Source organism: Moschus berezovskii, chromosome 22 (assembly GCF_049115385.1).
Source record: "Moschus berezovskii isolate FMDL1 chromosome 22, NW_MosBer_1.0, whole genome shotgun sequence".
Classification (NCBI taxonomy): Eukaryota; Metazoa; Chordata; class Mammalia; order Artiodactyla; family Moschidae; genus Moschus; species Moschus berezovskii.
In genome coordinates this window covers 260874-288154 of record NC_142481.1, presented here as the reverse complement: position 1 = coordinate 288154, position 27281 = coordinate 260874, and the positions used below count along the sequence as shown (strand labels likewise).

General features: G+C 52.5%; 3 protein-coding genes across 11 annotated transcripts; all 3 read left to right on the top strand.

Moving 5' to 3' along the window:
* The first annotated feature begins 1243 nt into the window (after positions 1-1243).
* Positions 1244-7121, top strand: RPS5 (ribosomal protein S5). The gene is made up of 6 exons (XM_055411251.1): positions 1244-1398; positions 2395-2503; positions 5624-5833; positions 5963-6091; positions 6824-6922; positions 7002-7121. The coding sequence occupies exons 2-6, from the start codon at positions 2396-2398 to the stop codon at positions 7068-7070; spliced, it is 615 nt and encodes a 204-aa protein (XP_055267226.1). The 5' UTR covers positions 1244-1398; position 2395; the 3' UTR covers positions 7071-7121.
* Positions 7122-7936: 815 nt separating this feature from the next.
* RNF225 (ring finger protein 225) lies at positions 7937-11927 on the top strand. Its single transcript, XM_055411247.2, has one exon. The coding sequence runs from the start codon at positions 8343-8345 to the stop codon at positions 9336-9338; it is 996 nt and encodes a 331-aa protein (XP_055267222.2). The 5' UTR covers positions 7937-8342; the 3' UTR covers positions 9339-11927.
* Positions 11928-19563: 7636 nt separating this feature from the next.
* ZNF584 (zinc finger protein 584) lies at positions 19564-27054 on the top strand. Of its 9 annotated transcripts, none has more exons than XM_055411235.2 (4): positions 19566-20128; positions 20924-21050; positions 25095-25176; positions 25835-27054. In XM_055411235.2, exon 4 carries the CDS (start codon positions 25900-25902, stop codon positions 26839-26841), a length of 942 nt encoding a protein of 313 aa, XP_055267210.2. In that variant the 5' UTR covers positions 19566-20128; positions 20924-21050; positions 25095-25176; positions 25835-25899; the 3' UTR covers positions 26842-27054. The 9 variants fall into 9 exon arrangements, with proteins under 9 accessions (XP_055267205.2, XP_088686540.1, XP_055267210.2 ...); XM_088830416.1 differs by having other exon boundaries at positions 25538-27054; XM_055411231.2 differs by having other exon boundaries at positions 25420-27054.
* Positions 27055-27281: the final 227 nt, after the last annotated feature.

Below are 27281 nucleotides of genomic sequence, written 5' to 3'. Positions count from 1 at the left end.
TCTGCACAAAGCAGGGCAGAGGCCAGGGGAAGGCCACAGGCTGCAGGGTGGTGGTGGAGGGGCCTGACCTCTGGGCACAGTTCCCAGACTTCCACCCCCCAGAGCCTGAGGTCTGATTCCCTGCCCAGACCAGCTTCAAAGCCTGTGTCCTCCCTGGACAAAGACATGAGCTGCGATTGAGACAGTCCAGAGTTTCAGAAAAGCTCCAGGAATTGAGATGGGGTGGGAGCGAGTCTTTATAGTCAGTAGTCAGTCAGTCAGTCAACAAACACCGCAGCTACTGGCCACCAGCAATGCATATGCCTGGACGGTGGACAAGTGGGGTTGCTGCAGACAAATGAAGGACCGCCTGAGTCACGAGGCTGAGCCCCTTCGGGTCTCAGAAGGGGAACTCCCACCCGTGGAGGTTGAGTTGGGCACTTGGAGGTGAAGAGGCTCAGGAGACTCAGCTCTGGCAGGTGCCGCTTCCTGCCATCTGCAGCCAGCACGGGTGTACAGCTGATAGTCGCTGCGTCTGCAAAGCCCGCCGAGGAGGCGGCCACGTCCCAGCTCGGCTCCAGGGCCTAGGCTGGGGGTGTGACTCTTGGCACGCGCTCTCCACGCCGATCGCCGGGGTCACTGAGTCCGGCTGCAGAGTGGACAGGGCAACCATTACGGTGCGGCCCATGCACTCGACCAGAGACCTCAGCAGCACAGGCCTTGGCTGAATCAGAAAGGGAGGGAGCTGTCCCCCAGGACCCCTCCCCGATCCCCTCCCGCACGCGGAAATGGGGCAGGAAACGCGGGCACCAAGGAGAGACACTAGGGGGAGGACCCCGGCAGGGGGTGAAGCAAGGGGTCCCCTCTCAGAGGCTCAGGCCCCAAGCAACCCCGGCCGCGGGAGTGAGGGGGAAGCGGACACTCGAGTGGAGCCCGGCCACACGCGCGGGGCCGGGACCACAGAGAAGCGCCGTTGAGACGTCCCGGGACCACTCAGCCGACTCGGCCTGCGACGCGTGCGTGTTGGTGTAGCGGTAACCGCGGGCCAGACTTCTGACCTCATTAAACATGGCGGTGTTGGCCTCAAAGTGACCTCTGCGCCTGTGCAAGTGCCCTTCGACGAGCTTTCAAGTGCTGGAAATTGGAGTTCCGCCAGACTGACTTTTGGGCCCACTTCTGCGAGAACGCATGCGCTGAATGTATACTTGTTCCGTCTGGCCCTGAGGGCGCGCTCACATGCTCTTTCCGGATTGGTCCATTACTAGGCCGTGTCGGTATGCGCACGCGCTACCTCCGCTGACCCGGAAGTTCTCGCCTGAGTTAAAGGCTTCGGCCCGCGGTGCGCGGCCTCTTCCTGTCTGTGCCTGGGCGGCGCGTGGTCAACGCTGAGCGATAGAGACGCCTCGGCTGTGTCTTCAGGTGAGGCTGCCGTGGAGTAGGGGGTCCGAGGGGAGATCCTGGGTCTTCCGGAAGCTGTGAGTGCGCCCCGCGCCCGGGGACTTTCCTCGTGCGGGTGACCGGATGGAGGCGCAGGGAAAGTTACTCTCGCTCTCTAGCTTCAGCCCCGCCGCCGCCGTAGCCTTGCCTCTCGGCGTACTGGGGAAGTTGCTGGCGGTTGCTTTGGTCTCTGCAGTTGTACTTTATTTACGTGAGAAGATTCCTTACATACAAGACTCAAACTTTGGTGACGCTTCCTCCTAAATATCAGCTCCTAATGATCCCCTCCGGAGAAGGCAATGGCAAGCCACTCCAGTACTCTTGCCTAGAAAATCCCGTGGATGGAGCAGCCTGGTAGGCTGCAGTCCGTGGGGTCGCTAAGGGTCGGACACGACTGAGCGACTTTACTTTCACTTTTCACTTCCACACATTGGAGAAGGAAATGGCAACCCACTCCAGTGTTCTTGCCTGGAGAATCCCAGGGACGGGGGAGCCTGGTGGGCTTCCGTCTATGGGGTCACACAGAGTCGGACACGACTGAAGTGACTTAGCAGCAGCAGCAGCAATGATCCCCTCGGGGTCAGACTCCAACGTTCGTATTGGTAAAACACGGAACTCTTATACTTCACTGATGAGGGAGCAGAATCCGAAGGAGAGTTGTAGATCTGTAGGTTCACAGAGCTCTGGAAGAACATGGTTGGGGTTTGAATTCTACCGGATGCAGCGTCAGGGCATTTGGACTTAACCTGCCCATCCCTGGGCCACCCTGCAACTGTTGAGGGAGTACGTGTCAGCTCTGGGCCTCAGGATTCCTGGGTGAGAGACAGATGAGTGGTTTTTCTAGGATTCAACACGGTGGTCCCAGATGTTCCCAGCGTTCTTTGGTTTCTGGTAATTTTCCAGTTCTCAGGTTGTGCTCTAAGCCGGCCTCAGAGTCAGTGATAAGTATGCCTGCGCTTTGACGATTTTTATCCTTAGGATGACGGAGTGGGAAACAGCTGCACCTGCTGTAGCAGAGACCCCCGACATCAAGCTCTTTGGAAAGTGGAGCACCGATGATGTGCAGATCAATGACATTTCCCTGCAGGTGAGGAGGGTGTTAACGATTGTGTTCCCCAGCTGGGGGCGGGGTTACCTGAAACTTGTAGCCTTTCTCCCAAGTAGAGTTGAAGGTGGGACAGGTAAAGGAGGGATTCCTTGACCACCACACCCACCATATCTGTTTTTCTTTGTATCCTGTTAGAGGTTGCTACAGTTTTTCCCAGGAGTTGATTCCTTCCACAGTAATTATCACATCCCACAGGTGGTTTAGTTTTTTTGCGTTGTAGTGAAATATTTTTTTAGTTTTATACATTTTGTTTTTTAAAGGTGTTTTTTATTTTACTAAAGTATTGAAAATGGCAAAGCAATACTATTTCGTTCAGGCTATAACATTTGAATTATATGTTTTAGAATTAAATAAAAATGGGCAATATGCATCAAGTTCAGAAGTTGTGCCCTGGAGAGAAGAGTCAAATTACAGAGATTCAAAATCCTGAAAGTCTAAACACTTTCCAGCCCCTCAGTGTCTGAGGGGATGTTGGTTCCAGGAGCCCCAGGTTCACCAGAACCCTCAGGTGCTCGCGTCCCTCCACGTGCACGAGCATTTGAAGTGTCCGAGCCCCAGATTACTTTGTGTGAGGAAATCCAGTTGTCCTAGCACATTTGATTTTTGTCTTTTGGAGTTTTGTGCATCTTAACAAATTTAGGCCATAAAATGTTACTTAAGTGTCGTTTATATGGTATATGTATGTATCCCACACCATTTGTTGAAGGGACTATTTATCCCATTGAATAGTCTTGACACCGTTGTTGAATATCAATTCAGCAAAGATGGAAGGGTTTATTTCTGGATTCTGAACTCTATTTCATTGGTCTCTATGCCTTTTTTTTTTTTTTGGCCAGTATCACAATCTTGATTACTACAGCTTTGTAATAGGTTTTAAAATTGGTAAATGGGAGTTCTCCACTGCAGTGTGCCCCCACATTGTTTTACACTTGAGATCATTAGGACATTGGTGGGGCCTTTATACAAAGAAATTTATGTATTGTGACTGCATTAGTATTGTTGTTCAGGGGCTAAGTCATGTCTGACTCTTTGTGACCCCATGAACTGCAGCACATCAGGCTTCACTGTCCTTCACTGTCTCTTGGAGTTTCCTCAAACTCACGTCCATTGTGATGCTACCCAACCAGCATTACTATTTGTTGCTTCTGTGCAATGCAAGGAAACCCAGTTTGATTCCTGCGTCGGGAAGATTTGTTGGAAAAGGGAAGGGATAGGTTACCTACTCCAGTATTGTGGCCTGGAGAACTCCATGGACTATAATCACAAAGAGTCCGACACAACTGAGCAGTTTTCACTTTTCATGTATATCACAGTACCTAGGCACTGAGCGCAACAGAGAATTCAAACCTGTTTTTCACTGTGAGTGTCTTCTAGAGCTGTTTTATTTCATGGGTTTGTTGGAGGAGGTTTGCAAACTTAAAATGACCAGATAGTAAATGTTTTAGTCTTGGCAGGTCACATGATGGTCTGTCACATATGTGTTTGCCTCTTTATTTTTTTCTTCTTGCTTTTTTTGGTACAAAACTTTAATAATGTAAAAACAATTTTTCACTTTTCCCTGGTGTTCTCCAAGAGGCTGGGGAAGCAGAAGTCAGCATGGTATCAAAATTCTCACTATCAGACGTCCCTGGTGGTCCAGTGGCTAAGATTCTGCACTCCCAGTGGAGGGGGCCCAGGTTCAATCCCTGGTCAGGGAACTAGATCCCACATGCTGCAGCTACGACCCTGTGCAGCCAAATAAATAAATATTAAAAAAATTCTCTCAAAGCTGTATTGGACTCTACCATGGGGCCCAGCAGCTTAACCAAATGCTTGCTGGGGTGTTTGGTATTCAGTTTTTTCTTGCAGTGCAACTCCCCGCATGTACACCCCTCTTATACTTCTGTTTGTGCAAATGGTTCTCTCCAGACGAGACTCCAGTCTGTCATGCCTATGTCAGAATCCTGTATTCTTTCCTGTCAATCCTTGGTTTTGTAGAAACTCGTTGTTTGTATATATTCTCGTTTGTATGTGGTAGAGTAACTTTTTTATGTACGGTTCATCCTGGAAATAGGTCAGAAATAGTCCTTTTCGGGTACAAGGAGTTCCTCTGACTCAGCCCCTCCCCCGATGATTTAGTGTTACTAGATATTGTCTTGGGACCTGTGTATATTCATAGGCAAAATTGTTGAATGATGTTTTTAAAACAGTGGTTCTCTGGGATGGTTCCCCCATCAGCCCTTTAGGGAACACTAGGCAATGTCTGGGCACATGTTTAGGTGTTAGTGGTGAGTGCTACTAAATACCCTACAGTGCATAGGACAGCAAATAATTATTTGATATAAAATGTCAGTGAAGAGTGAAGGATACTTTTAAAAGAAAACTGGAGTTGTGGGCTATCATCCCCTTAGCTCTCCATATCCCTCCTCCCGTTATTAGGAAAGTACTCTTCTAGTGACCTTGTGAAGTCACTTTGTTGTTCAGTTGCTAACTCTTATCTAACTCTTTGCAACCCCATGGACTGCATCACACCAGGCTTCCCTCTCTTTCACTGTGCCCCGGAGTTTGCTCAGATTCATGTCCATTAAGTCAGTGATGCCATCCAGCCATCTCATCCTGTCATCCCCTTCTCCCATCTTCAGTCTTTCCCAGCATCAGGGTCTTTTCCAGTGAGTCAGTTCTTAGCATCAGGTGGCCAAAGTATTGGAGTTTCAGGGTTGATTTCCTTTAGGATTGACTGGTTTGCTCTCCTTACAGTCCACGGAACTCTCAAGAGTCTTCTCCAGCACCACACAGTTCGAAAGCATCAGTTCTTCAGCACTCAGCCTTCTTTATGGTCCAATTCTCACATCTGTACATGACTACTGGAAAGATCATAGCTTTTCACTATACAGGCCTTTGTCAGCAAAGTGATGTCTCTAACTCTGTCTAGGTTGTCATAGCTTTCCTTCCAAGGGTCACTTGCTTAGATTTTAATTTTTGTGGCAGGCAGGGGCTCACATCCAAAGCCCCACAGGTAGGTAGGGGCTCCTGTAAGCGGGTGTTGGGTCCCCCTGGTACCCTCAGATGCCCATCCTGCTCTTGAGTGAGCTCCCTCCGTCCCCTCTTCCTCTGCCCCAGGATTACATTGCTGTCAAGGAGAAGTATGCCAAGTACTTGCCCCACAGCGCGGGCCGCTATGCGGCCAAGCGCTTCCGCAAGGCGCAGTGCCCCATTGTGGAGCGCCTCACCAACTCCATGATGATGCATGGCCGCAACAACGGCAAGAAGCTCATGACCGTGCGCATCGTCAAGCACGCCTTCGAGATCATTCATCTGCTCACTGGCGAGGTAGAGCCCAGGGCCAGGCAGGGAGAGTGCCCTCAGCGCCCCCACCATACGCATGCCAGGGTCCTCCAGGGATGGGGAGGGATGTGGGCTGGGCTTCTTGCTCATGCGCGTCCCCCTGCGCCTCCCCAGAACCCCCTGCAGGTCCTGGTGAACGCCATCATCAACAGCGGCCCCCGGGAGGACTCCACCCGCATTGGGCGAGCTGGAACAGTGAGGCGGCAGGCTGTGGATGTGTCCCCACTGCGCCGTGTGAATCAGGTGGGCTTGGGGCCTTTGGGCATACGTGACCACCCAGGAATAGCACCAGCCTGGGTCAGAATGCTGCCTGGGGCAGAGGCTAGCAACTGGGTATGTTCACCTATGTCTGCATGATTTACCTGAGTGTCATTTCCTCCAGGAAACCTTCCAGGGTTCCCACCCCATGCTCCGGCCCTCTCCTGGGCATCATTTGGCTGAAGGGCCAGTTTCATTTGGGTGTATGTTTTTACGTTGTTTTTTATTTTCTTGGACCGTGTGAGAACCCACCCATTGCAGGTGTTCTGACCATTTTTCTGTTAACACTTCAGTGGGTGTCTCCTAGACAATCTAGTCTGTCCCCACCGTCACTCGCAAGGAATTTAACAGCAATCTGTCGTTCACGTTGCATCACCGGTCCAATTTGTGGAGCTGTCCCCAGCACACCCTTTATAGTTGTTTGTTTTCAGTCAAGGCTTCCGGGCCAGGAGCACACATTGCTTTCCCCATCTTAGCTGGTTTAAATCTGCTGCCATCAGGGACCCAGGCTTCAGTCTTTGACACCCTTTCCTGTGGCCCTCAGTCTGATCCCATTCTTAGTGGCCTGCTCTGGGCAGCACCGTGGGCTCCCACTACCACGCTTGGTGGGCCTGCAGGTGGCAGCATGGTCACCGGGGTGTGTTAGGGGCCCCGGTACCCGAGAACGGTGGGCCCTTCTGGTGCGGGGGCACCTTTTCAGCTGGCCCCTGTCCCTAGGCCATCTGGCTGCTGTGCACTGGCGCCCGGGAGGCTGCCTTCCGGAACATCAAGACCATTGCTGAGTGCCTGGCGGATGAACTCATCAACGCAGCTAAGGTTGGCGAGGACCCTGCAGGAGGGCGGGGGATCTCAAGGGGAAGGGGGTCCGCGTTGAGCTAAGCGTCTCTTCCTACAGGGCTCCTCCAACTCCTACGCCATCAAGAAGAAGGACGAGCTGGAGCGCGTGGCCAAGTCTAACCGCTGATCGCCGGCTGCAGCCGCAATAAACCTGTTTGCCCTGTGGGGCGGCCCCTTCTCCGGTGTCTGTCCTTGGTGGGGGCGGGGTGGGAGCCATGGGTGAGGGACGGGCTGAGCCTGGTGTCTGAGGAGTTGGCCGCATTCATTCCTGGCGTGTCTTCGGCCTGTGGGGACCTGGATTCACCAGGGAGGACTCAGCTCAGGAAGCATCTCTGACTCAGAAACCGTGGCACCCTGGGCTGCAGGCCTAGCTGCCTGGACCGTCCGGGCAGGTGTCGGAAATGAGAAGGGTGGGGTTTTCCTGGCAGAGATGGCACTGGGAGGGCACTTGGGAGGTGCAGCCCACCCTGAGAGTTTCCAGGGAGCAGCCGGGATCAGGGCCCGGGCCCTGGGCTACAACAGTGCCTCAGCCCTTCTGCTGGCGGCATGGCGCTGACCCACTCCAGTGCACTATGGAGTCTGCCTGCCTTCAACCCCCAGGACCCCAGAAGGCGGCTCTGGGCACAATGTCCCCGACCCAGGTCTCCCACCATGGACACACTGGTAACCCCGATAGCTGTCATCCCACAGTGACTCTGGGTGGAAGGTTCATGAGCTGGGGAAGGCTGGAGGTGGCAGGGGTCCCCCTCCCTGTGCCTCCACCCTCCAGCTGCCCCCGAAACCCCGGTGAGGTCAGGCTTGTGCGCTCCGTCCTGTCGGGACCTTACTGGGGGTGGTCGGACAGGTCCAGTGGGAACCTGGAGGGCGCGGCCCCACCGCGGGCACCGCCCACGGGGAGGGGCGCACAGTGTCCACCTGAAGGCAGGTCTAGGGATGGGGTCAGAACCCGCGCTGAAGTGCCAGCCCGAGAGTGGAGGCGCCGCCAGGTAGGAAGAGGCTGCTGGGGTCTGTGCTTGAGGAACCTCCTGGCCTGGTGGGCTGCCGGATTACATCCTGAGGCTTGGGGCCTCTCCCTCCCCTGCATCTCCCTCGAGTGTGTGATCTTTCCCCGGGTCTGTCTCTGCCCAGCTCTCCTGGGAGCCCGTCGGGTCTTTCCTGAAGTCCCTCGGGTTCACTCTGCTCCCACTTGGGAGTTCCCAAGTCTGACTTGAGTCCGCGGTGCTCAGCCTCTGGACTCCACCCGCTCGCCGGCGGCCTCGGGTCCACATCCTCCGCCGCTCCCCGCACCCTCCTGCCCTTCCAGCCGCCTCCTCCCGCCTCTGTTTCTCTTGCCCTTCCCTGTGTCGGTGGACCCGCCAGAGCCCAGCCGCTGACCGCCTTTCCCCGCAGGCCGGCCCGGATGCCCTGCCCTCGGCCGCCCTGGCTCCGCCGCCCGCGGCCCCCCCGGGGCTCGGGCCCCAGCACGCCGGGCTCCGCGTGCACCCCGCGCTCCCCCGGCAGGGGGGAGGACGAGGACGAGGGCGGTGAGGAGGAAGCGGACGGCAGCGCGGGCCCCATGCTGGCCCCTGCCTCCCCGGTGGAGTGCCTCATCTGCGTGTCGCCCTTCGACGGCGTGTTCAAGCTGCCCAAGAGCCTGGACTGCGGCCACGTCTTCTGCCTCGAGTGCCTGGCGCGCCTGTCGCTGGCCACGGCGGGCGGCGGCGCGGCGGTGGCCTGCCCGGTGTGCCGCGCGCCCACGCGCCTGGCCCCGCGCCGCGGGCTCCCCGCGCTGCCCACTCAGCTCGGCCTGCTGTCCGGCCCCGCGCGCGCCCCGCCGGCGCCCCCGGGCTCCGTGCGCTTCGACCGCCGGCGTGGCCTGCTCTACCTGCGGCCGCCGCCGCCCGGGCCCGGGCCGCGCAAGGCCCGCGCGCCGCCGCCGCCGCCGCCGCTGCGCCTCGGCCGCCCGCTGTCGCGCCGCCTGTCGCTGGCGCGCTCGGCCTGGCTCTTCCACGCGGCCGTCGTCCTGGCCGTGCTGGTGGCCGCGGGGCTCGTGGTCTCGGGCGTCTACATCTTCTTCCTCATCCCGCGCGCCACCACCTCCCACCCCGCGCGGCCACAGCTCGTGGCGCTCGCCCCGGCGCCCGGCCTCTCCTGGTTCCCGCCTCGGCCCACCGCCCCGCCGCTCCAGACCCCCGGCTGGACGCCGCGCCCCGCGGCCCCCGACCCCTCGGGTGCCGACCCGGACGCCGCCCCACCAGGGCCTTCGGAGGAGGCGCTGGAGCCCGAGGGGCTCCTCAGAGACACAGAGACACTTGCTGGGCCCTCGGAGCGCGCGCGGGGCGGGGAGGCTGGCCCTGACCAGACCGCGCGGGCACGGGGCGCGGGGACCCGGGGGTCGTCCCGAGGCTCCCCGTGATCCCCGCGGAGACCTCGGCGGGCGCGGGGCAAGGGCGCCCTGCTCCAGCCATGCCGGGCGGCTCATTCCGGGCGGAGCAGCCCCGACTGCAGTCCCCGTGGGCCACCACTGGAGGAGCCCCGTGGGTGTCGAAGCCCCGCGGGGAGGCACTCATCAACGGGCCAGGGGTGCCCTCGGTCCCCATCTCTCCTGGGATTCCAGTCCCCCGGGCAGCATCCCGCGGGGCCCTGCTAGGGGCACCCCCGACGCTGAGCCTCTGAAGTGTCCCCCCGAGTCATCAGCGACCCAGGAGGACGTTCAGCCCTGGCTGGCACCAGGGCGCCGTCTCTGATTTGACTCATCCTTTGGGCTTTCGCTGAGTCCCTGGCCACGTCTGCGAGTGGCCGGCACCAACCACCCTGCTCCTCCCCGGGCTGGGGAGTTTGTTTTCCACTCTGCTGCCTGCATGCTGGGCCTGGGTGGGATCCAGCCATCTCCATGCAGGGCCTGAGTGGCGGCCTTGTGCACCCGCCAGGGGTTGGGGCTGGGGCTGGGGCCTGCCGAGGAGGAGCCTGGGGCCTCCCAGACAGGCTCCCATCTGGGCCCTGAGCAGCAGCTTGCAGCGGCCCTCGCTCCCGCTGTCGGGGGTGGCTTCTGGAGTTCTCTAGAAGCCTCCTCTTGTGAGGGCAGCTGTGGTCTGGCTCAGAGCGGCCAAGGCTGCCTCCAGGTCAGGCTGTGTCGGTGGGGATCTCTCCCGACATTCCTGGCCTGACCCAAGGGTTCCTGGCCCCTCTCCCCACCATGAGCTCCCATCACCCGCATCTCCACCCACCAAATGCTCAGGGTCAGTCTCTGCTCTCCTCCAGGGCTCCTTCAGCACTAAGGGCAAGGGGCCTCCGCCCTCCGTGTAGACGGCAGTTTGCAGGGAGGGTGTCCTCCTCCTGGAAGCCTTCCTAAACTATCACAGTGGGGCAGACGGCAGCCCCTTGCCACACAAACTGGACCAGGGCCTTCTGTCTCCCCCGCAGGCCCTGGGGCCCCTGTCTGCCTCATGTCACCCAGTGCTGGTGTGCTGTGCGGCAGGGCAGCGTCCAGTGTTTTCCAGGGAGAAATGTCACTTCTTTGGGGCTGGGGGCACCTGGTTGATTGTTTACATGTGTGTCCTCAGGACCTGGCACACAACAGGTGCCGAATAGCTCTGTAGGGAGGGATGGCCCTGCAGGGACTGCTGCGGGCACCTTGGTTCACCCAACTCCAGGGATCCTCACCCAGGCATGTCAGCAGAGCTGCTTCCATTGGGATCTGCTGCTTCATCTGAGGGAGTGTCTCCCTGGACCAGTTCCTGTCCAACATCTGGGCCAATGACGCCCACAGGGGCCTGGACCCGGGTGCTGCATCACGGGGCAGGCCCGGCCCAGCCCCACAGGGTCTGGTCGGGCAAGAGCAGGGCTGACTGGTGGTCTGTATAGGTTTGCCCAGCTGCTGCAACAAATCACCACTGACTCAGTTCCTTACAACAGCACATGGTAGTTATCTTCCTCACTCTCTTCCTCACTTTCCTGCTGCACGCTTCCTGAAAAGGACACCAGGATTGCACTGAGCCCACCTGGATAATCAAGGACATCTCCAACTCCATATCCTTAATTTCATCACTTCTGTAAAGTCCATGTTTACTGTTAAGTAACAGATTCACATTCTAGGTATGGGGGGGCATTATTCAGCTTTCATAGGGTCGCAAATATCTACCTCCTCATCCCTCGCCTCCTGCACTACAGGCTGGGAAAAGCTGAGGTGAGGGCAGAGGGTGGGCAGAGATGGGCCCGGCTGCGGGGTGCTCAGAAAGGGGCCCTTGGCTGTCAGGTGCACAGAAGAGAAACAGACGATGCTTGCCACCTGAAGGTGCTCAAGCAAGGCTACCTGGAGGAATAGTACCTTCAAGAATGCTCAGGGGAGCGTCATCTGGCACTGAGGCAGGGGGACCTGAGGGAGGGAGCTGGTGGCTGACTGCAGCTGGCAGGGCTGGCTCCTCCTTGTGAAGCAGAGCAGGACCTTGCTCCCAGACCTTGTTCTCTGCCTGCCCTTTGCCTGTGGATAAGTCTAGTCCAAGAAGAAGTTTAATCAGAGAAGTGGAGACAAAGGAAAACAGTCTAAGGAGACTAATAATAATATAGTCATTAAGTGTATTCAAGGACCTCCAGTTCTTTCTCAAGGGCTATAGATAACATTCTGAGCCATAGCCTGGGAGGTCTTATAGATACCAAAACACCAGCTAGAGAAGTTGGTCACCAGGTACGTGATGACTAGACTGTACCCAGGACTTGAGCTGCCACAATTCTGAGAATTGATCGCAAAGAATTGGGAACAAGTGCACCCGGGACTGAAAAACTGTATTTAAAACAACCAAGATGATGCTGGTCAGACCACTGACGACCAATCTGAAGCAGGCTGTTAGAGATGACGGTGCTGTTTCTGCATGTTGCCCCCCCCCAACTTTGTCTATAAAAGCTCTCACCGCATGCTTATCAGAGGGGGCAGTTGGCCTTTGGACAGATGGCTGCCACCCTCCCCTCCAGTTGCCAGCATCTGAAATAAAGCAAACCTTCCTTTCCACCAACCTGCCCTGCTTATTGGCTTTTGAGCAGCAAGCAGCCAGACACTTCCCCATGCACACATTTTGGTAACACTTGTCCTAACCTGCTTCCCCCTCCAAACTGTGGGGAGTGGTTGCTTCTCTACCCTCCCAGATGGGAGCCTGAAGCCTCGTTCTCTCTTCCTGTAAAATGCAGCTGATGACAGAACTCAGGTGTCGCTGAGCAGCCCTGTTTGCTGATTACCACCTCGATGTGCGCCCACCCGCTGCTCGTGAACAAAGGAACTGCCTGCAACCACCACCTGGGCCTGGACTGCTGGGCACCTGCAGCCTCTGTGGCCACCTGGCGCTGTGCTCTCCAGGCCTGCCTGGGCCCCCTCCATCCCTGCTGGGTGCACCCTCCACACCTGCCCGTGTTGCTCCTCTTCTTAATGGTCCTGATGCCTGTGAACACGAGGTGGGGGGAGATGGCTGGTGGTGGGGGTTGGTGTCTCAGTGCCTGGCATGGTGCCAGGGAGACATTTACCAGTCAGACTTTATTCTATCTTCTGTAAAATGGGAGATGATAAACTTGCAGGAGGAATTTTTCGTTTCTCCACAAGTATTTATTGAGTGCCTGCTCTGTACTTAGGGCGCACTGGAGGCACCATGGGAACGAGGGATTTGGCAGGGCAGTTGATGTCCAGAGGGCGAGAGGCAGCCATCATCTTGGGCACACGACCTCTTCCTACACGCTCACGGGGCCCTCTACTCCCCAAACCTTTCTCAGGCCCTCCCCAGGTCTCCTTCCCTTGCAGACAAGGTGCGCAGGATGCTCCACGCCACCAGAATCCAGCTGGCCTCTCTTCATGAGGGCCAGGGAGGCCTCTGGCCACACTACACCCGTATCTGGCCATGGGTTAGCCTCTTATGTTGAGGTTGAGGGCACAGGGCCATGGGGGGCCCTCGCTGGACGCTGAGAGCAGAAGTGTCCAGCTTATAGATGGGAAATAAGGCTGAGGGCAGGACAGGGCAAGGACTCGAGTAGGGACCAGAGAGCCTTCTGCAGAACAACTCCTTTCAAGTCCATTCCCTGGCCCCGGCCAGGAAGAGCCGCGTTCTTCCTTCCTCCTCGGGCCCAGCAGCCGCAACTCTCTCCTCCATATGCCAGTTTCCCAACCTCTTTATCCTTCCAACTCACAAACCTAAGTGGCCACAGGACTGGAAAAAGTCAGTTTTCATTCCAATCCCAAAGAAGGACAATGCCAAAGAATACTCAAACTACTGCACAGTTGCACTCATCTCACACATTAGCAAAGTAATGCTTAAAATTCTCCAAGTCAGGCTTCAACAGTACATGAACTGAGAACTTCCAGATGTTCAAGCTGGATTCAGAAAAGGCAGAGGAACCAGAGGTCAAATTGCCAACATCCGTTGGATCATAGAAAAAGCAAGAGAATTCCAGAAAAACATCTACTTCTGCTTCATTGACTACATGAAAGCCTTTGACTGTGTGAATCACAACAGACTGTGGAAAATTCTTCAAGAGATGGGAATACCAGACCACTTGACCTGCCTCCTGAGAAATCTCTATACAGGTCAGAAGCAACAGTTAGAAACGGACATGGAACAGACTGGTTCAAAATATGGAAAGGAGTACCTCAAGGCTGTATATTGTCACCCTGCTTATTTAACTTATATGCAAAGTACATCATGCGAAATGCCAGGCTGGATGAAGCACAAGCACAAGCTGGAATCAAGATTGCCGGGAGAAATATCAATAACCTCAGATATGCAGGTGACACCACCCTTATGGCAGAAAGCGAAGCAGAACTAAAGAGCCTCTTGATGAAAGTGAAAGAGGAGAGTGAAAAAGTTGGCTTAAAGCTCAACATTCAGAAAATGAAGATCATGGCATCCGGTCCCATCACTTCATGGCAAATAGATGGGGACACAAGGGAAACAGTAACAGGCTTTATTTTCTTGGGCTCCAAAATAACTGCAGACGATGCTTGCAGCCATGAAATTAAAAGATGCTTGATCCTTGGAAGAAAAGCTATGACTAACCTAGTGAAAGTGAAAGTCGCTCAGTTGTGTCCAACGCTTTGAGATCCCATGAACTATACAGTCCATCGAATTCTCCAGGCCAGAATGCTGGAGTGGGTAGCTGTTCCCTTCTCCAGAGGATCTTCACAACCCAGGGATGGAAGCCAGGTTTCCGTCATTGCAGGCGGATTCTTTACCAGCTGAGCCACCGTGACCAACCAAGACAACATATTAAAAAGCAGAGACATTATTTTGCCAACAAAGGTCCATCTAGTCAAGAATATGGTTTATCCAGTAGTCATGTATGGATGTGAGAGTTGGACCATAAAGAAAGCTGAGGGCCAAAGAATTCATGCTTTTGAACTGTGGTGTTGGAGAAGACTCTTGAGAGTCCGTTGGACTGCAAGGAGTTCCAACCAGTCCATTCTAGAGGAGATCAATCCTGGGTGTTCATTGGAAGGACTGATGCTAAAGCTGAAGCTCCAATACTTTAGCCACCTGATGCGAAGAACGAACTCATTGGAAAAGACCCTGATGCTGGGAAAGACTGAAGGCAGGAGAAGGGCACGACAGAGAATGAGATAGTTGGGTGGCATCACCAATTCGATGGACCTGAGTTTGAGTAAGCTCCGGGAGTTGGTGATGGACAGGGAAGCCTGGCGTGCTGCAGTCCTTGGGGTCGCAGAGTCGGACTCCACTGAGCGACCGAACTGAACGGAACCTCAGCGGTGTTCGAGGCGGGGAAAGCTAAGACGGTGTCAGCAACGCAGACCAGTCGGAGGCCGCATTCCGGGCTGGGGGCGTGACCGCAGTTGCCCTGGCAAGTTGGCCCGCCTTCGCCGCGCGGCTCCGTGGGACTGCGCGTGCGTCACTCCCTCCCCGCGCCGGTGCGAGGGACAGAGACGCTCCGGGACTGACAGCCGGAGGCGCGCGCGCGGCGGCTGTCGCGGTGGCGATTCTCCCCGCAGTCGGCCCCTCGCGCGGTAGCGCTGCGCGCGCACAGCGGCCAGGCCGCGGTCTAGAGGGAGAGCCTGCGGGAGGCGGCTGTGCCCAGTCAGTCAGGGGCGCGAACCTGAAGCGCAGCTGTCATGACGACCTCTGGGGCGCTTTCGGCAACGCGGCCCCGGGGCCGCGGGAGGAGGCAGTGATCCGGTTTGTTATCACACCTCTGCTGAGCGCAAGGCTCAGCGCACTGGACAGACACGTCCCCGCCCTTGCGGTCCTTGGTGCTCAGCTAGTGCTCATCTAATAAATTTTAACGCAGACTAATGCGAACACAGGTAGATTACAAAGGAAGAGCGTGCCTCAGATGTGCTCTCCGTAACCCTAACCCCAACCAATGGCCGACCTGGGAAGTGCTGGGACCCTCTGTCCCAAGGGGAAAGTAGGCTTGGTTGGGGAACGTCTCCCCTAGGGGCACGCCTTGGCAGGGCAGCTGGGCATCTCTTCCTAAGCTGTGGCTTTCTCTGCCCTCTCAGTCTCTGCAGAGACTGGGGCAGAGGAACCAGGAGGGACCTGAGACCTGCATGCCGCTAACTGGGCATGGGTATTTCCACTCTAGTGGCCATGAAAAACTCCACACTGGATATGGGACTTTTCCAAGGAATCTTCCAGAAATTTGCTCGTTTTTATTTTTAATAATAGGTTTCTTGAAATGTAATCTAAACACATTCATACCATTTGCCCAGAGTCTACAATTCATTTTGTTGTTAATATAATCATATAGTTATGCAACCATCACCACTAATTCCAGAACATTTTCAAGAAATTCCATCCTGATTCAAGTCATGTCCCATTTCTCCTTCCCCTTAATCCCTGGCAACCATGTCTACTGTTTGTCTCTATGGATTTACTATTCTGGGCATTTCATACCAGTAAAATCATACATATGCAGAAATCCACCCTTTAGAACAGCAACCTGTGGATTGTTCTTCCCAGCCAGTGGAACCAACGCAGCCATGCATGTGAACTCTTGAGCCAAAGAGATGTGGGTGTGAATCCTACTTCCAATATAGCCTTGTTCTTAGTCCTTCTGAAACTCACTGTTCACTTGGGGAATGGTGGGGGTGGGGTACACTTGGCCTTGGGTGTGCCTGGATTCACACAGGCTGTGCTCCCTGCTCTCAGGTACTCGTGGGCTGTGAGAGGACTGTGGGCCTCTGCTGGATTAAAAAAAAAAGATTATTTTCTTTTTCAGCTGTGTTGGTTCTTCATTGCTGCACGCAGGCTTTCTCTAGTTGCGGTGATTGGGGCTACACTGTGTTGCTGTGTGTGGGCTTCTCATTGCGGTGGCTTCTTGATGCATAGCGAGGCTCTAGGTGCCTGGGCTCAGTAATTGCGGTGCACTTGAGCTTAGCTGCTTTGAGGCACGTGGGATCTTCCTGGACCGGGGAAAACCAGTGTCCCTTGCATTGCAAGGTGGATTCTAAACCACTGCTTCCCAGGTGGCGCTAGTGGCAAAGAACATGCCTGCCAATGCAGGATCCATGAGTCAGTCAGTCAGTTCAGTCACTCAGTCGTGTCAGAGTCTTTGCTACCCCAAGGACTGCATCATGCCAAGCTTCCCTGTCTATCACCAACTCCAGGAGCTTGCTCAAACTCATGTCCATCGAATTGGTGATGCCATCCAACCATCTCATCCTCTGTCGTCCCCTTCTCCTCCCACCTTCAATCTTTCCCAGCATCAGGGTCTCTTCCAATGAGTCAGTTCTTTGCTTTATGTGGCCAAAGTATTGCAGCTTCAGCATCAGTCCTTCCAATGAATATTCAGGACTGTTTTCCTTTAGGATTGACTGGTTGTATCTCTTTGCAGTCCAAGGGACTCTCAAGAGTCTTCTCCAACACCACAGTTCAAAAGCATCAATTCTTCAATGCTCAGCTTTCTTTATAGTCCAACTCTCACATCCATACATGACTACTGGAAAAACCATAGCTTTGACTAGATGGACCTTTGTTGGCAAAGTAATGTCTCTGCTTTTTTAATATGCTGTCTAGCTTGGTCATAGCTTTTCTTCCAAGGAACAAGAGTCTTTTAATTTCATGGCTTCAGTCACCATCTGCAGTGATTTCAGAGCCCCCCCAAAAATAAAGTCACTCACTGTTTGCATTGTTTCCCCATCTATTTGCCATAAAGTGATGGGACCAGATGCCATGATCTTAGTTTTCTGAATGTTGAGCTTTAAGCCACTTTTTCACTCTCCTCTTTCATTTTCATCAAGAGGCTTTTTAGTTTTTCTTCGCTTTCTGCCATAATGGTGGTGTCACCTGCATGTCTGAGGTTATTGATATTTCTCCCAGCAATCTTGACTCCAGCTTGTGCTGGAAGGAAGAAAGAGAGGAAGAGAGAAAGGAAGGAAGAACGCCTTCCTCAGTGATAAATGCAAAAATAGAGGAAAACAATAGAATGGGAAAGACTAAAGATCTCTTCAAGAAAATTCGAGATAACAAGGGAACATTTCATGCAAAGATGGGCACAATTAGGGACAGAAATGGTATGGACCAACAGAAGCAGAAGATATTAAAAAGAGGTGGCAAGAATACACAGAAGAACTGTGAAAAAAAGATCTTCATGACCCATGTAACCCCAGTGGTGTGATCACTCACCTAGAGCCAGACATCATGGAATGGGAAGTCAAGTGGACCATAGGAAGCATCACTATGAACGAAGCTAGTGGAGGTGATGGAATTCCAGTTGAGGTATTTCAAATCCTAAAAGATGATGGTGTGGAAGTGCTACACTCAATATGCCAGCAAATATGGAATACTCAGCAGTGGCCACAGGACTGGAAAAGGTCAGTTTTCATTCCAATCCCAAAGAAAGGCACTGCCAAAGAATGCTCAAACTACCACACAATCACACTCATCTCACATGCTAGCAAAGTAGTGCTGAAAATTCTCCAAGCCAGGCTTCAACAGTACGTGAACCGAGTATGTGAACAGTACATGAAACGTTCAAGCTGGATTTAGAAAAGGCAGAGGAATCACAGATCAAATTGCCAACATCTGCTGGATCATTGAGAAAGCAAGAGAATTCCAGAAAAACATCTACTTCTGCTTTATTGACTACATGAAAGCCTTTGACTGGGTGGATCACAACAAACTGGAAAATTCTGAAAGAGATGGGAATACCAGACCACCTGACCTGCCTCTTGAGAAATCTGTATGCAGGTCAAAAAGCAACAGTTAGAACTGGACATGGAACAACAGACTGGTTCCAAATAGAGAAAGGAGTACGTCAAGGCTGTATATTGTCACTGTGCTTATTTAACTTACATGCAGAGTACATCATGCAAAATGCCAGGATGGATGAAGCACAAGCTGGAATCAAGATTGCCAGGAGAAATATCAATAACCTCAGATATGCAGATGACACCACACTTACCCATAAGAGACACGGGTTCAATCCCTGGGTTGCAAAGATCCCCTGGAAGAGGACATGGCAAAGAGCCCACACCATATTCTTGCCTGGGGAATCCCATAGACAGAGGAGCCGGGCAGACTACAATCCATACAGCTGCACAGATTTGGACAAAACTGAAGCAACTTAGCACACATGCACAGACCCCCAGGGAAGCCCTGATGTCAATTTTCAAAGGGCAATGGAGACTTCCCTGGCGGTCCAGTGGTTAAGACTGGGTGCTTCCATTGCAGGGAGTATCGGTTTGATCCCTGGTCTGGGAACTAAAATTCCCGCATGCCATGTGGTGCAGCCAAAAAAAGGAAAAACAATAGATTTGGACATCACACCAAAGAAGATACACAGATGGCAGAGAGGCAGATGAAAATATTCTGAACATCATACGCCATTATGGAATTTCAAATTTAAACACTATCACTACATATCTATTAGAGTAAAATCCAAAATACTGACAAGTGGTACCAGAACTCTACTGCTGTCCAGAATGCAAAATTATATAGTCCTTAGAAGACAATTTGTAGTTTCTTATAAACTTAAGTACACTCCTATTATGTGATCCATCTACCACACGCCTAGGTATTTATACAAATGTATTGAAAATATGTCCACACAGACAGTGGAACAGGAATGTTTATAGCAAATTTATCCGTAATTGCTTAGAACTGGAGTCAAACTGAGATGCCTTTCCATAGGTAAATGAATAAGGACATTGGTACATTCATACAAAGGAATATTATTTAGCAATAAAAAGAACTGCGCTCTGGAGCCACAAAAAGGCATGGAGGAATCTTAAATGTGTATTCCTAAGTGAAAAAGTCAGCTGAAAAAAGTACATACTGCATGATTCCAACTTTATGACATTTTGGGAAAGGTAAAACTAGAGAGAGTGAAATAGTGGTTGCCAAGGTCTCAGGGGAAGGGAGGGAGGGATGAATAGATGGAACCGATCAGATTTTTCATGCAGCAAATCTATCCTGTAGTATACTGTAATGACTGACGTGTATTTAAAAAGTGTAAATTCATGTTTCTTACTTTGAAAGCAACAAAACCAGTATAATTATACTCTTTGGTCTGTAACAAACAAATAAATTTGCCAATAACCGAAAGGCAGGTGGGTGGGACAAAACCGTCCTCCGCCCGCGACCAGGTCCAAACGTCCAACCGGAAGTCCCGGGCCCGCCTCGCCGCTCTCCCGGAAACACCCCTCTCCTGGCTGTCGTCGGCTACGTCGGGACAGACGCAGTCTGCGACGTCGCTTACGCCACAGGTAGTTCGCGCGCGCCCCGAACGGGGTCACGGGTGACCCGGGAGTCGAATTAACGGAGGCACGCGGACAGAGGTGCCCCCTGGCGGCGCTGGCCGGCCGGGACTTCCGACGTTGCCGTCGGGTGTCCGTTTTGCCTCCGCTGGCGGCCCCTGCGTCACGGGGAGGGCAATGGGCTGGGCTTCCGGCGTTGCCCGGCGCTGTGAGGCGCCTTGAGGGCAGCGCTCTCACCGCAGAGACAGTCACCGCGCCTTTGCTCGCACCGTGACCCCGGCCACGACTCCCTTTTGCTGAGACTTGCTGTTGTCCCCCGAGAACCTTCCGAAGCGGCTCCTGGTCTTCAGTCGGCCGGTGGCTCGGGCGGGCTGGCGGGTACGGATCTCAGCTGAGCCCGCGGAAACTCCGCCATTCGGTTCCGATGGCAAAGGAGGCGCAGGTGAGTGGGAGGTGCGCCTCAGGTTCTCAGCACCCGAATCCCCACCCAGCAGGTCTGGACTCTGAACGGCTTGTGAGAGGTGAGGAAGGCTGTGACAGGTGAAGGGACAATCTGTGCACAGACAGAGACGGAGGCGGGACGGGGATCTGGGAGCTACGTGTGTGGTGTGGTTCCCGGCGACAGAGGGTTGCAGGGTGAGGACGTCCTCTGTGCAGAGCCGGGGGGTACCCTGGGCCGTGGGCCGTTGGAGGTGTGGCGGGACGGGGGGCGAGGCAGGATGGACTTGAAGTTGCTCCCCGTGGTAGCTCCCTGGAGACACCTGTGTGCACAGTGACGTGCGAGAGTTGCCAGTGGGGTGGACTGGTGAGGTTGTGCTGAGGGTGTGGAGTTGTACCATGCTGCGATACAGAGTTCTGTGCCTGGCGTGCAGGAGGGCAAAGTGGAGGGCCCTTGGAGTATGGTACTCAGGCCTGAGAAAGGAGACGGTACCGTGGGTTTTGTTGCTTCCGAATGGTGATCCCTGGGAGACAGGGAATTGACTGGCAGGATATAGGATGGACCTGTCTACTTCATGGCGTCCATTGATGGCAGCCTGTTGTTGTGGGCTGGATGCAGAGTTTAACAGAAACAAGATGAGAGAGGCACCAATGGTATTGGGGGCCCTGGGAGTCCTCTGAGCTAGGGGTCTTAGGAAGAGAGAGGTATGAGGGCTTGTGAGTGGTGGGGGCTCACAGGGAACCATGAGGACAGGCAGTGAGGGATGTGGCGGGACCTGAGGCATGGGTCAAGGGCGTGGGTGTGTTTTTCTGTCCATATTTTGGTTGACTTTCTGCCCATTATTGACCCTAAGGCTCAGTGGAATTCATCATTACAGGGCCTGGTGACTTTTGAGGATGTGGCTGTGTATTTCTCCTGGGAGGAGTGGGGTCTCCTTAATTTGACCCAGAGGAGCCTGTACCGTGATGTTATGCTGGAGAACTTTGCACTCATTGGCTCAATGGGTAAGTCACACTTTTCCCCAACAGACTGACCACCTCTGCCTTTTCTCCATGGGAAGTTCTGTTCATCCTAAAGCCCACAGAGTCTATGTGCCCTTCCCCGCCTCTCTCTGAGCAGCCCTGTTGGCAGCTTTGACACCTGTTGCCCCACAGGCTCCTGGAGTAGGGCTTGGGGTTCAGATGTTTATAGTTTGCCCAACAAATCCCAGCTCTGCCTCTTTCTGGCTGTGTGACTTTGCTGAAGCTTTGGCTCCTCTGTGCTCTAAGTTTTGCCTTCCTCCTCCAAAAGAAATTTTATAGGACCCTCCCTGGGCCAGATGTCAACCATGAATTGAAATCAGTAGATAAGTTTGGGCAGGATAGCCGTCTTATTTATTTTTTATTTTTTGCTGTGTTGAGTGGTTTGTGGGCTTTTAGTTACCCATCAGGGATTGAAGCCGCGCCCTTGGCAGGGAAAGCGTGGAGTTCTAACCACTGGACCTCCAGAAAATGCCAAGACTGCCACCTTTAATATCTTTCAATCCATAAACATGAATGTATTTCTGTTTATTTAGCTCCATATATTTTAAAAAAATAATTTTATGTATTTATTTTGGACTGTGCTGGGTCTTGGTTGCTGCGGGTGGGCTTTCTTTAGTCGCAGCAATCGGGCTACTCTTCCTTGCCATGTGCAGGCTTCTCACTGAGGTGGCTTCTCGTCGCAGGGCGTGGGCTGTAGGGCACATGGGCTTCAGTAGTTGCAGCAAGTGAGCTCAGTAATTTCGGCTCCCAGGCTCTAGAGCACAGGCTCAGTAGTTGTGGCTCAGGAGCTTAGGTGCCCCACAGCATGTGGGATCTTCCCGGACCAGAGATTGAACCTGTGTCTCCTGCATTGGCAGATGGATTCTTTACCACTGAGCCACCATGGAAACCCACTAGCTCTAATTTTTTAAACAGTGCTTTTAATATACAAGGCTACATTTATTTCTAAGTATTTTATTCATTTTGATGCTCTTCCCCCCCTTTTTATCTTTTTTTAAAAAATGCTCTTTTAAGTGGAATTTTTTTCTTAATTTTATTTTAGATTATACATTGCTCTAGTGTATAGAAATGTAATTGATTTTTGTATACAGATCTTGTACTCTGCAACCTTGCTAAACTCATTTATTAGTTCTTTTAGTGGATTGTTTGGTATTTTCTATATATATAATGTCAGGACATCTGTGAATAGAGATATTTTTACTTCTTCCTTTGCCTAACCAACTTGGCTATTGGATGTAAATTGTAAGAGTAAACGTCTTTTCTTGTTCCAGTTCTTACAGGAAAAGCACTCATCAGTCTTTCACAAATAAGTATGATGTTAGCTGTAAGTTTATTACATATGCCCTATTCAGGTGAGAAAGTTCTCTTTTTGAGTGCATTTGTTGTGAAAAGTTGTTAGATTTTGTGTAGTGCTTCTCCGTATCTATTGAAATTATCATGTGATTTTTGTGCCCTATTCTATTAATGTGGTGTATTACAGTAATTGATTTTCTGTATTCATAAGAGTTACCAGTGGTACAGTTTTCTTTTCTTGTATCTTTATTTGGATTGAGTATGAGGATAATTTTGGCTTCAATGAATGAATTGGGAAATGTTCCCTTCTCTTCTGTTTTATGAACAGTTTCTGAAATATCGGCATTAATTCTTATTTCTGTGTTAATATTAACCTGTGACACCATCTCTGCATATGAGTCTGAGTGAACTCCGGGAGTTGGTGATGGACAGGGAGGCCTGGCGTGCTGTGATTCCTGGGGTTGCAAAGAGTTGGACACGACTGAGCGACTGAACTGACCTGACACCATCTCGGCCTAGCTTTTTTTGTTTTTCCTGTGGGGAAGTTTTTTTTTTTTAAGTCTATTCAGCTATTCTATTTCTCCTTCAGTCAGTTTATCTCTGCTCTTTTTTTTTTTTTCTAATTGTCTTCCTTCTACTTTTGGTTTGTTTTTTTTTTTTTCTTTTTGTTCCTTGAAGTATAAAGTTAGGATAATGGTTGAAGGTCTTTTTTAAAAAATTCAATTTATAATTGAAGTGTAGTTGATTTACAGTGTTTCGGGGGTTCAACAGAGTGATTCAGTTATACGTATAGAGATCTTTTTTACTATGTGTGTTGTGACATTGTTCCCAGTTCTTTGGCATGCAGCTCCTAAAACTTTTGGAATCTCGGGAGTGATGAGATGCTTCTGTATGCTGATGAACGTTGACAGTTGCTGGGGACACCTGGATAGTCTCAGAATAGGGGCTGGTCATCAGAAATACCAGGGGATGATTGGAAGGTTGGATTTTCAGTTACTCCCAGTGTCCTCCTCTCACTTCCCTACCCTGACTTTTGGGGGGAGGGGGAGGGCTGGAGTTTGGGCCAATCATCAATGGCCACTGATTCAATCAATCATGCCTATGTGATGAAACATCCATAAAAACTCCAAAATGACTAGTTCAGAGAGCTTCTGGGTTAGTGGACACACCTGAGATACTAGGAGAACGGTGCCACCAAGGGCATGGATCCTTTCTGCATCCTCAGTCTCCACCCCTGGCATACCCTGCCCTTTTCATTTCTTCCACTGGGCTGTTCCTGAGTTATAGCCTTTAAAATAAATTGGTAATAGTAAGTAAATTCTTTTCTTGAGTTATCTGATCTGTGCTAGCAACTTATTGAACCTGAAGAGGAATCAAAAATTGTGAGAATCCCAGATTTACAGCTGTCAGAAGTATGGGAGGCAGGGGACTTCAATTGATGCCTGAGGTAGGGGCAGTCTTGTGAGACCAAGCCCATAACCTGTGGGATCTGGTGCTAATTCCACGTATCTGGTGTCAGAATTGAATTGAATCTTGAACACCCAGTTGGAGTTGGATAAATGGTATGGAAAACCCCCATGGATTTGGTGTCAGAGGTGTTGTGAATAAGGCAGCTCAGAGGTGTTGCTATAATTTTCCTTCTAAGCAAGACTTTTCCCCATAACTTTTGGTATGTTGTGTTCTCAAAGCGTTTTATAATTTTCCTTGTGGTGATTTAGGAGTACTTTAATTTCCATAAGTTTGTGAGTTTTCCAGATTCACAGACATGGAGAACTGACTTTTGGTTGCCAGGGGATGGGGCAAGGAGCAGGAGAGGGGTGGATTGGAGTTTGTGACTAGCAGATGCAGATTATTATATATAGAATGGATAAACAACAAAGTCCTATGTATAGCATAGGGAAGTATATTCATATCTTGTAATAAACCATGATGGGAAAGAATTCTAAAATATTTGTGAATTTCCCCAATTTTTTTCTGTTGCTTTCTACTCTGAAGTCTACTGAAGCTTGCTTTATGTCCTAGCAAATGGTCTCTTTTGGAGAATGTTTCATGTGCATGTCCGAATGGAGGAGAATATGTATTCTATTAAGTAGCATGTTCTATAGGTGTCTTAGAGGTCTAGTTGATTTTTAGTGTTATTCAAGTGTTATATCCTTCTTCATTTTCTGCCTAGTTGTCCTATCCATTTATGAAAGTTAGAAATTGAAGTCTCTAAATATTTTTGTCTTAATTCTTTAATTATTGTCGGTTTTGCCTCACAGGGGGTAATTTTCTAGAAAACTGTGGTAAAACAAACCATGATATTTACCTTCTTAACACATTTTTAAATGTACAGAAGAGGCTCCAACAAGGAGCTGCTGTACAGCACAGGGAACTATGTTCAGTATCTTCTAATAACCTATAATGAAAAATAATCTGAAAAAGATATATATACACACACATATATAACTGAATCACTTTACACCAGAAACTAATACAGTACTGTAAATCAACTATATTTCAATTTAAAAAAATAAATAATAATAAAAGAAAAAACAAACAAAAAAATAAATAAATAATAAATGAACATTCAGTTGCCTCTGACAGTTGTTTTAAAAAATGTAGAGTCCCATGTTCTAATACTTGATTTCCTTCATGGCTGCCATGAAGGAAATGAAAATGAGCTTCCTCTGTTTTTCTAGGGTTGGTCAGCCTTGATTTGGGCTGGCATCTTATTACTCTTCTCCCTCTTAGGCTTTGCACCTTCAAGGTCCCCCAAGGTTGCCCAAATGGAGGGTAGGAAGAGGCCTGGGTGCCCAACATGGTGGATAGTGTGGTAAGCAAAGCAGAGGCCAGGAAGGGTCCCAGACTCAGTGACTGGGGCTAGGGGAGGCCTTGGTTTTAGTGATGGGTATCAGTGTGCGCTGGCATTTGGGTGCTGGGGCCAGTGACCACCCCTTACTCCCACCTTGCCCCTCTTCTGGACTCAGCATGTGGTCTTGCAGTCTCTACCGAGGCTCTGGATGACCCACCTCTCTGGCCTCTGTCTTGTCACTCCCTCTTCTCTGTGCCACTGCAGAGCTGTCCACTGTGACCTGCTCTGCATGTGACTTGAGATGCACACGTCCTTCAGTAATCCATGAACACTGGCTGCTCTGTCAGTCATCTTTTCACTGGGGCAGACATCCTCTCCACAGAGCTTGCTGTCGTCAGCATCACTGGCCCAGCTGAAGCCTTGGCAGAGCCTGACTTGAAGACCGTGACCCCCTCCCTGCAGTGCTCCCCGTCTCTGACTCCTCGTCCCTGTTGCGGTTTCCCTGTTCTGGGGTCAGGCAGAGGCTTGTTCCCCTGGGCGAGCCCCTCCTCATCTGAACCTTTCCCGGCAACCTCCTGCAACTCTGTGGACACCTCCGTGGGTGTGTGCCACAGGCACCGGTGCTGAAGGTGCTTCCTCCCTGCACGCCCGCTCTCAGTGCCCACCTCTTCCGTCCCAGGTTGTCTGTGTAGACTGCAGGATGAGGACGCCCCTCGCGAGCTCGGAGAGAGCTACCGAGTCTGCATGTCAGAGAAGCCCTCTCTGTGTGGGACGTCTGGACGGGCCTTCCCTGCCGCCTTAGGCTTCCTCCAGCCTCAGGCTGCCTGCAGAAAGGGGGCGCCCCGCGGGAGCCCTGAGTGCAGCGAGGCCTGCCCACCTGGCTCCGCTGGCCAGCGGCAGCAGGGCAGCCACGCGGCGCAGACAGCCTTCCGGTGCAGGGACTGTGGGCAGGCCTTCCTCCAGGCCTTCATGCTCCTCGACCACCTCGTAGCTCACGCCAGAGAGAGGCGCTTCAGGGCCACAGCAGGTGGAAGCAGACCCACGGAGAACTCAACCCTGGTTCCTCACCGGAACGCTCAGCCTGGAGAGACGCCCCACGTGTGCAGTGAGTGTGGCAGGGCTTTCAGTTACCCGTCTAAACTGAGGACGCACCAGAAGGTTCACACTGGCATCAAGCCTTTCAAGTGTGCTGAGTGCGGGAAGACCTTCAACCGCAAGGACGCGCTCGTCCTGCACCAGAGAATCCACACCGGAGAGCGGCCTTATGAGTGCGGCGAGTGCGGGAAGGCCTTCAGCGTGCTGTCCACCCTCATTCGGCACCGGAGGGTGCACATCGGAGAAAGGCCATACGAGTGCCAGCAGTGCGGGAAGCTCTTCAAATACGACCACAGCTTCGTCCTGCACCAGAGGGTGCACACGGGAGAGAGGCCTTACGGCTGCAGCGAGTGCGGGAAGGCCTACGTGACCCGCTCCGGGCTGTACCAGCACCGGAAGGTCCACACCGGCGAGCGCCCCTACGAGTGTGGCCTGTGTGGGAAGACCTTCACCACCCGGTCCTACCGCAACCGCCATCAGCGCTTCCACACCGAGGAGCGGGCCCACGAGTGCCCCGAGTGTGGTCGCGCCTTCAAGCACGGCTCAACCCTCTTCCAGCACAGGAAGGTCCATGCTGCAGGAAGGCCGTAGCGGGCAAGCAGGAAGCCATCGGCCGCGGCTGGCGCCTGCTCAAGTTCTCAGTCTGGAAGGGAGGCTGTGGCTGAGTAGCTGAGCAGTGTCTGCAGGGGCTTCCAGGGAAGGTTGACCATCTTTATGGACTCTGTGGACGCTTGTCGTGGATTTATTCAGCCCTGGGACTGTCTCATGGGGTTCTGGAATGTCTAATAAAGACCTTGTTGTGCAGCCACCGTTAATCTTTGAGCTCTGATCTGTGTGTGTGGAAGGAATGAGAACCAACCTTGGCTCCTGAATAGAGGGCGTGGTTTCTCTGGAGGTCCCTGACTGTTGTCTGCCTCAGAGGGGACAGCAGTATGGCAGAGGCCAGCTCCAGTCAAGGTTGGCCGAGTTTGTACTGGAGCTTCAGACCTCCAGGGGAAGACCAAAGGGCTCTGTGGGTGCATCTCTGGCCT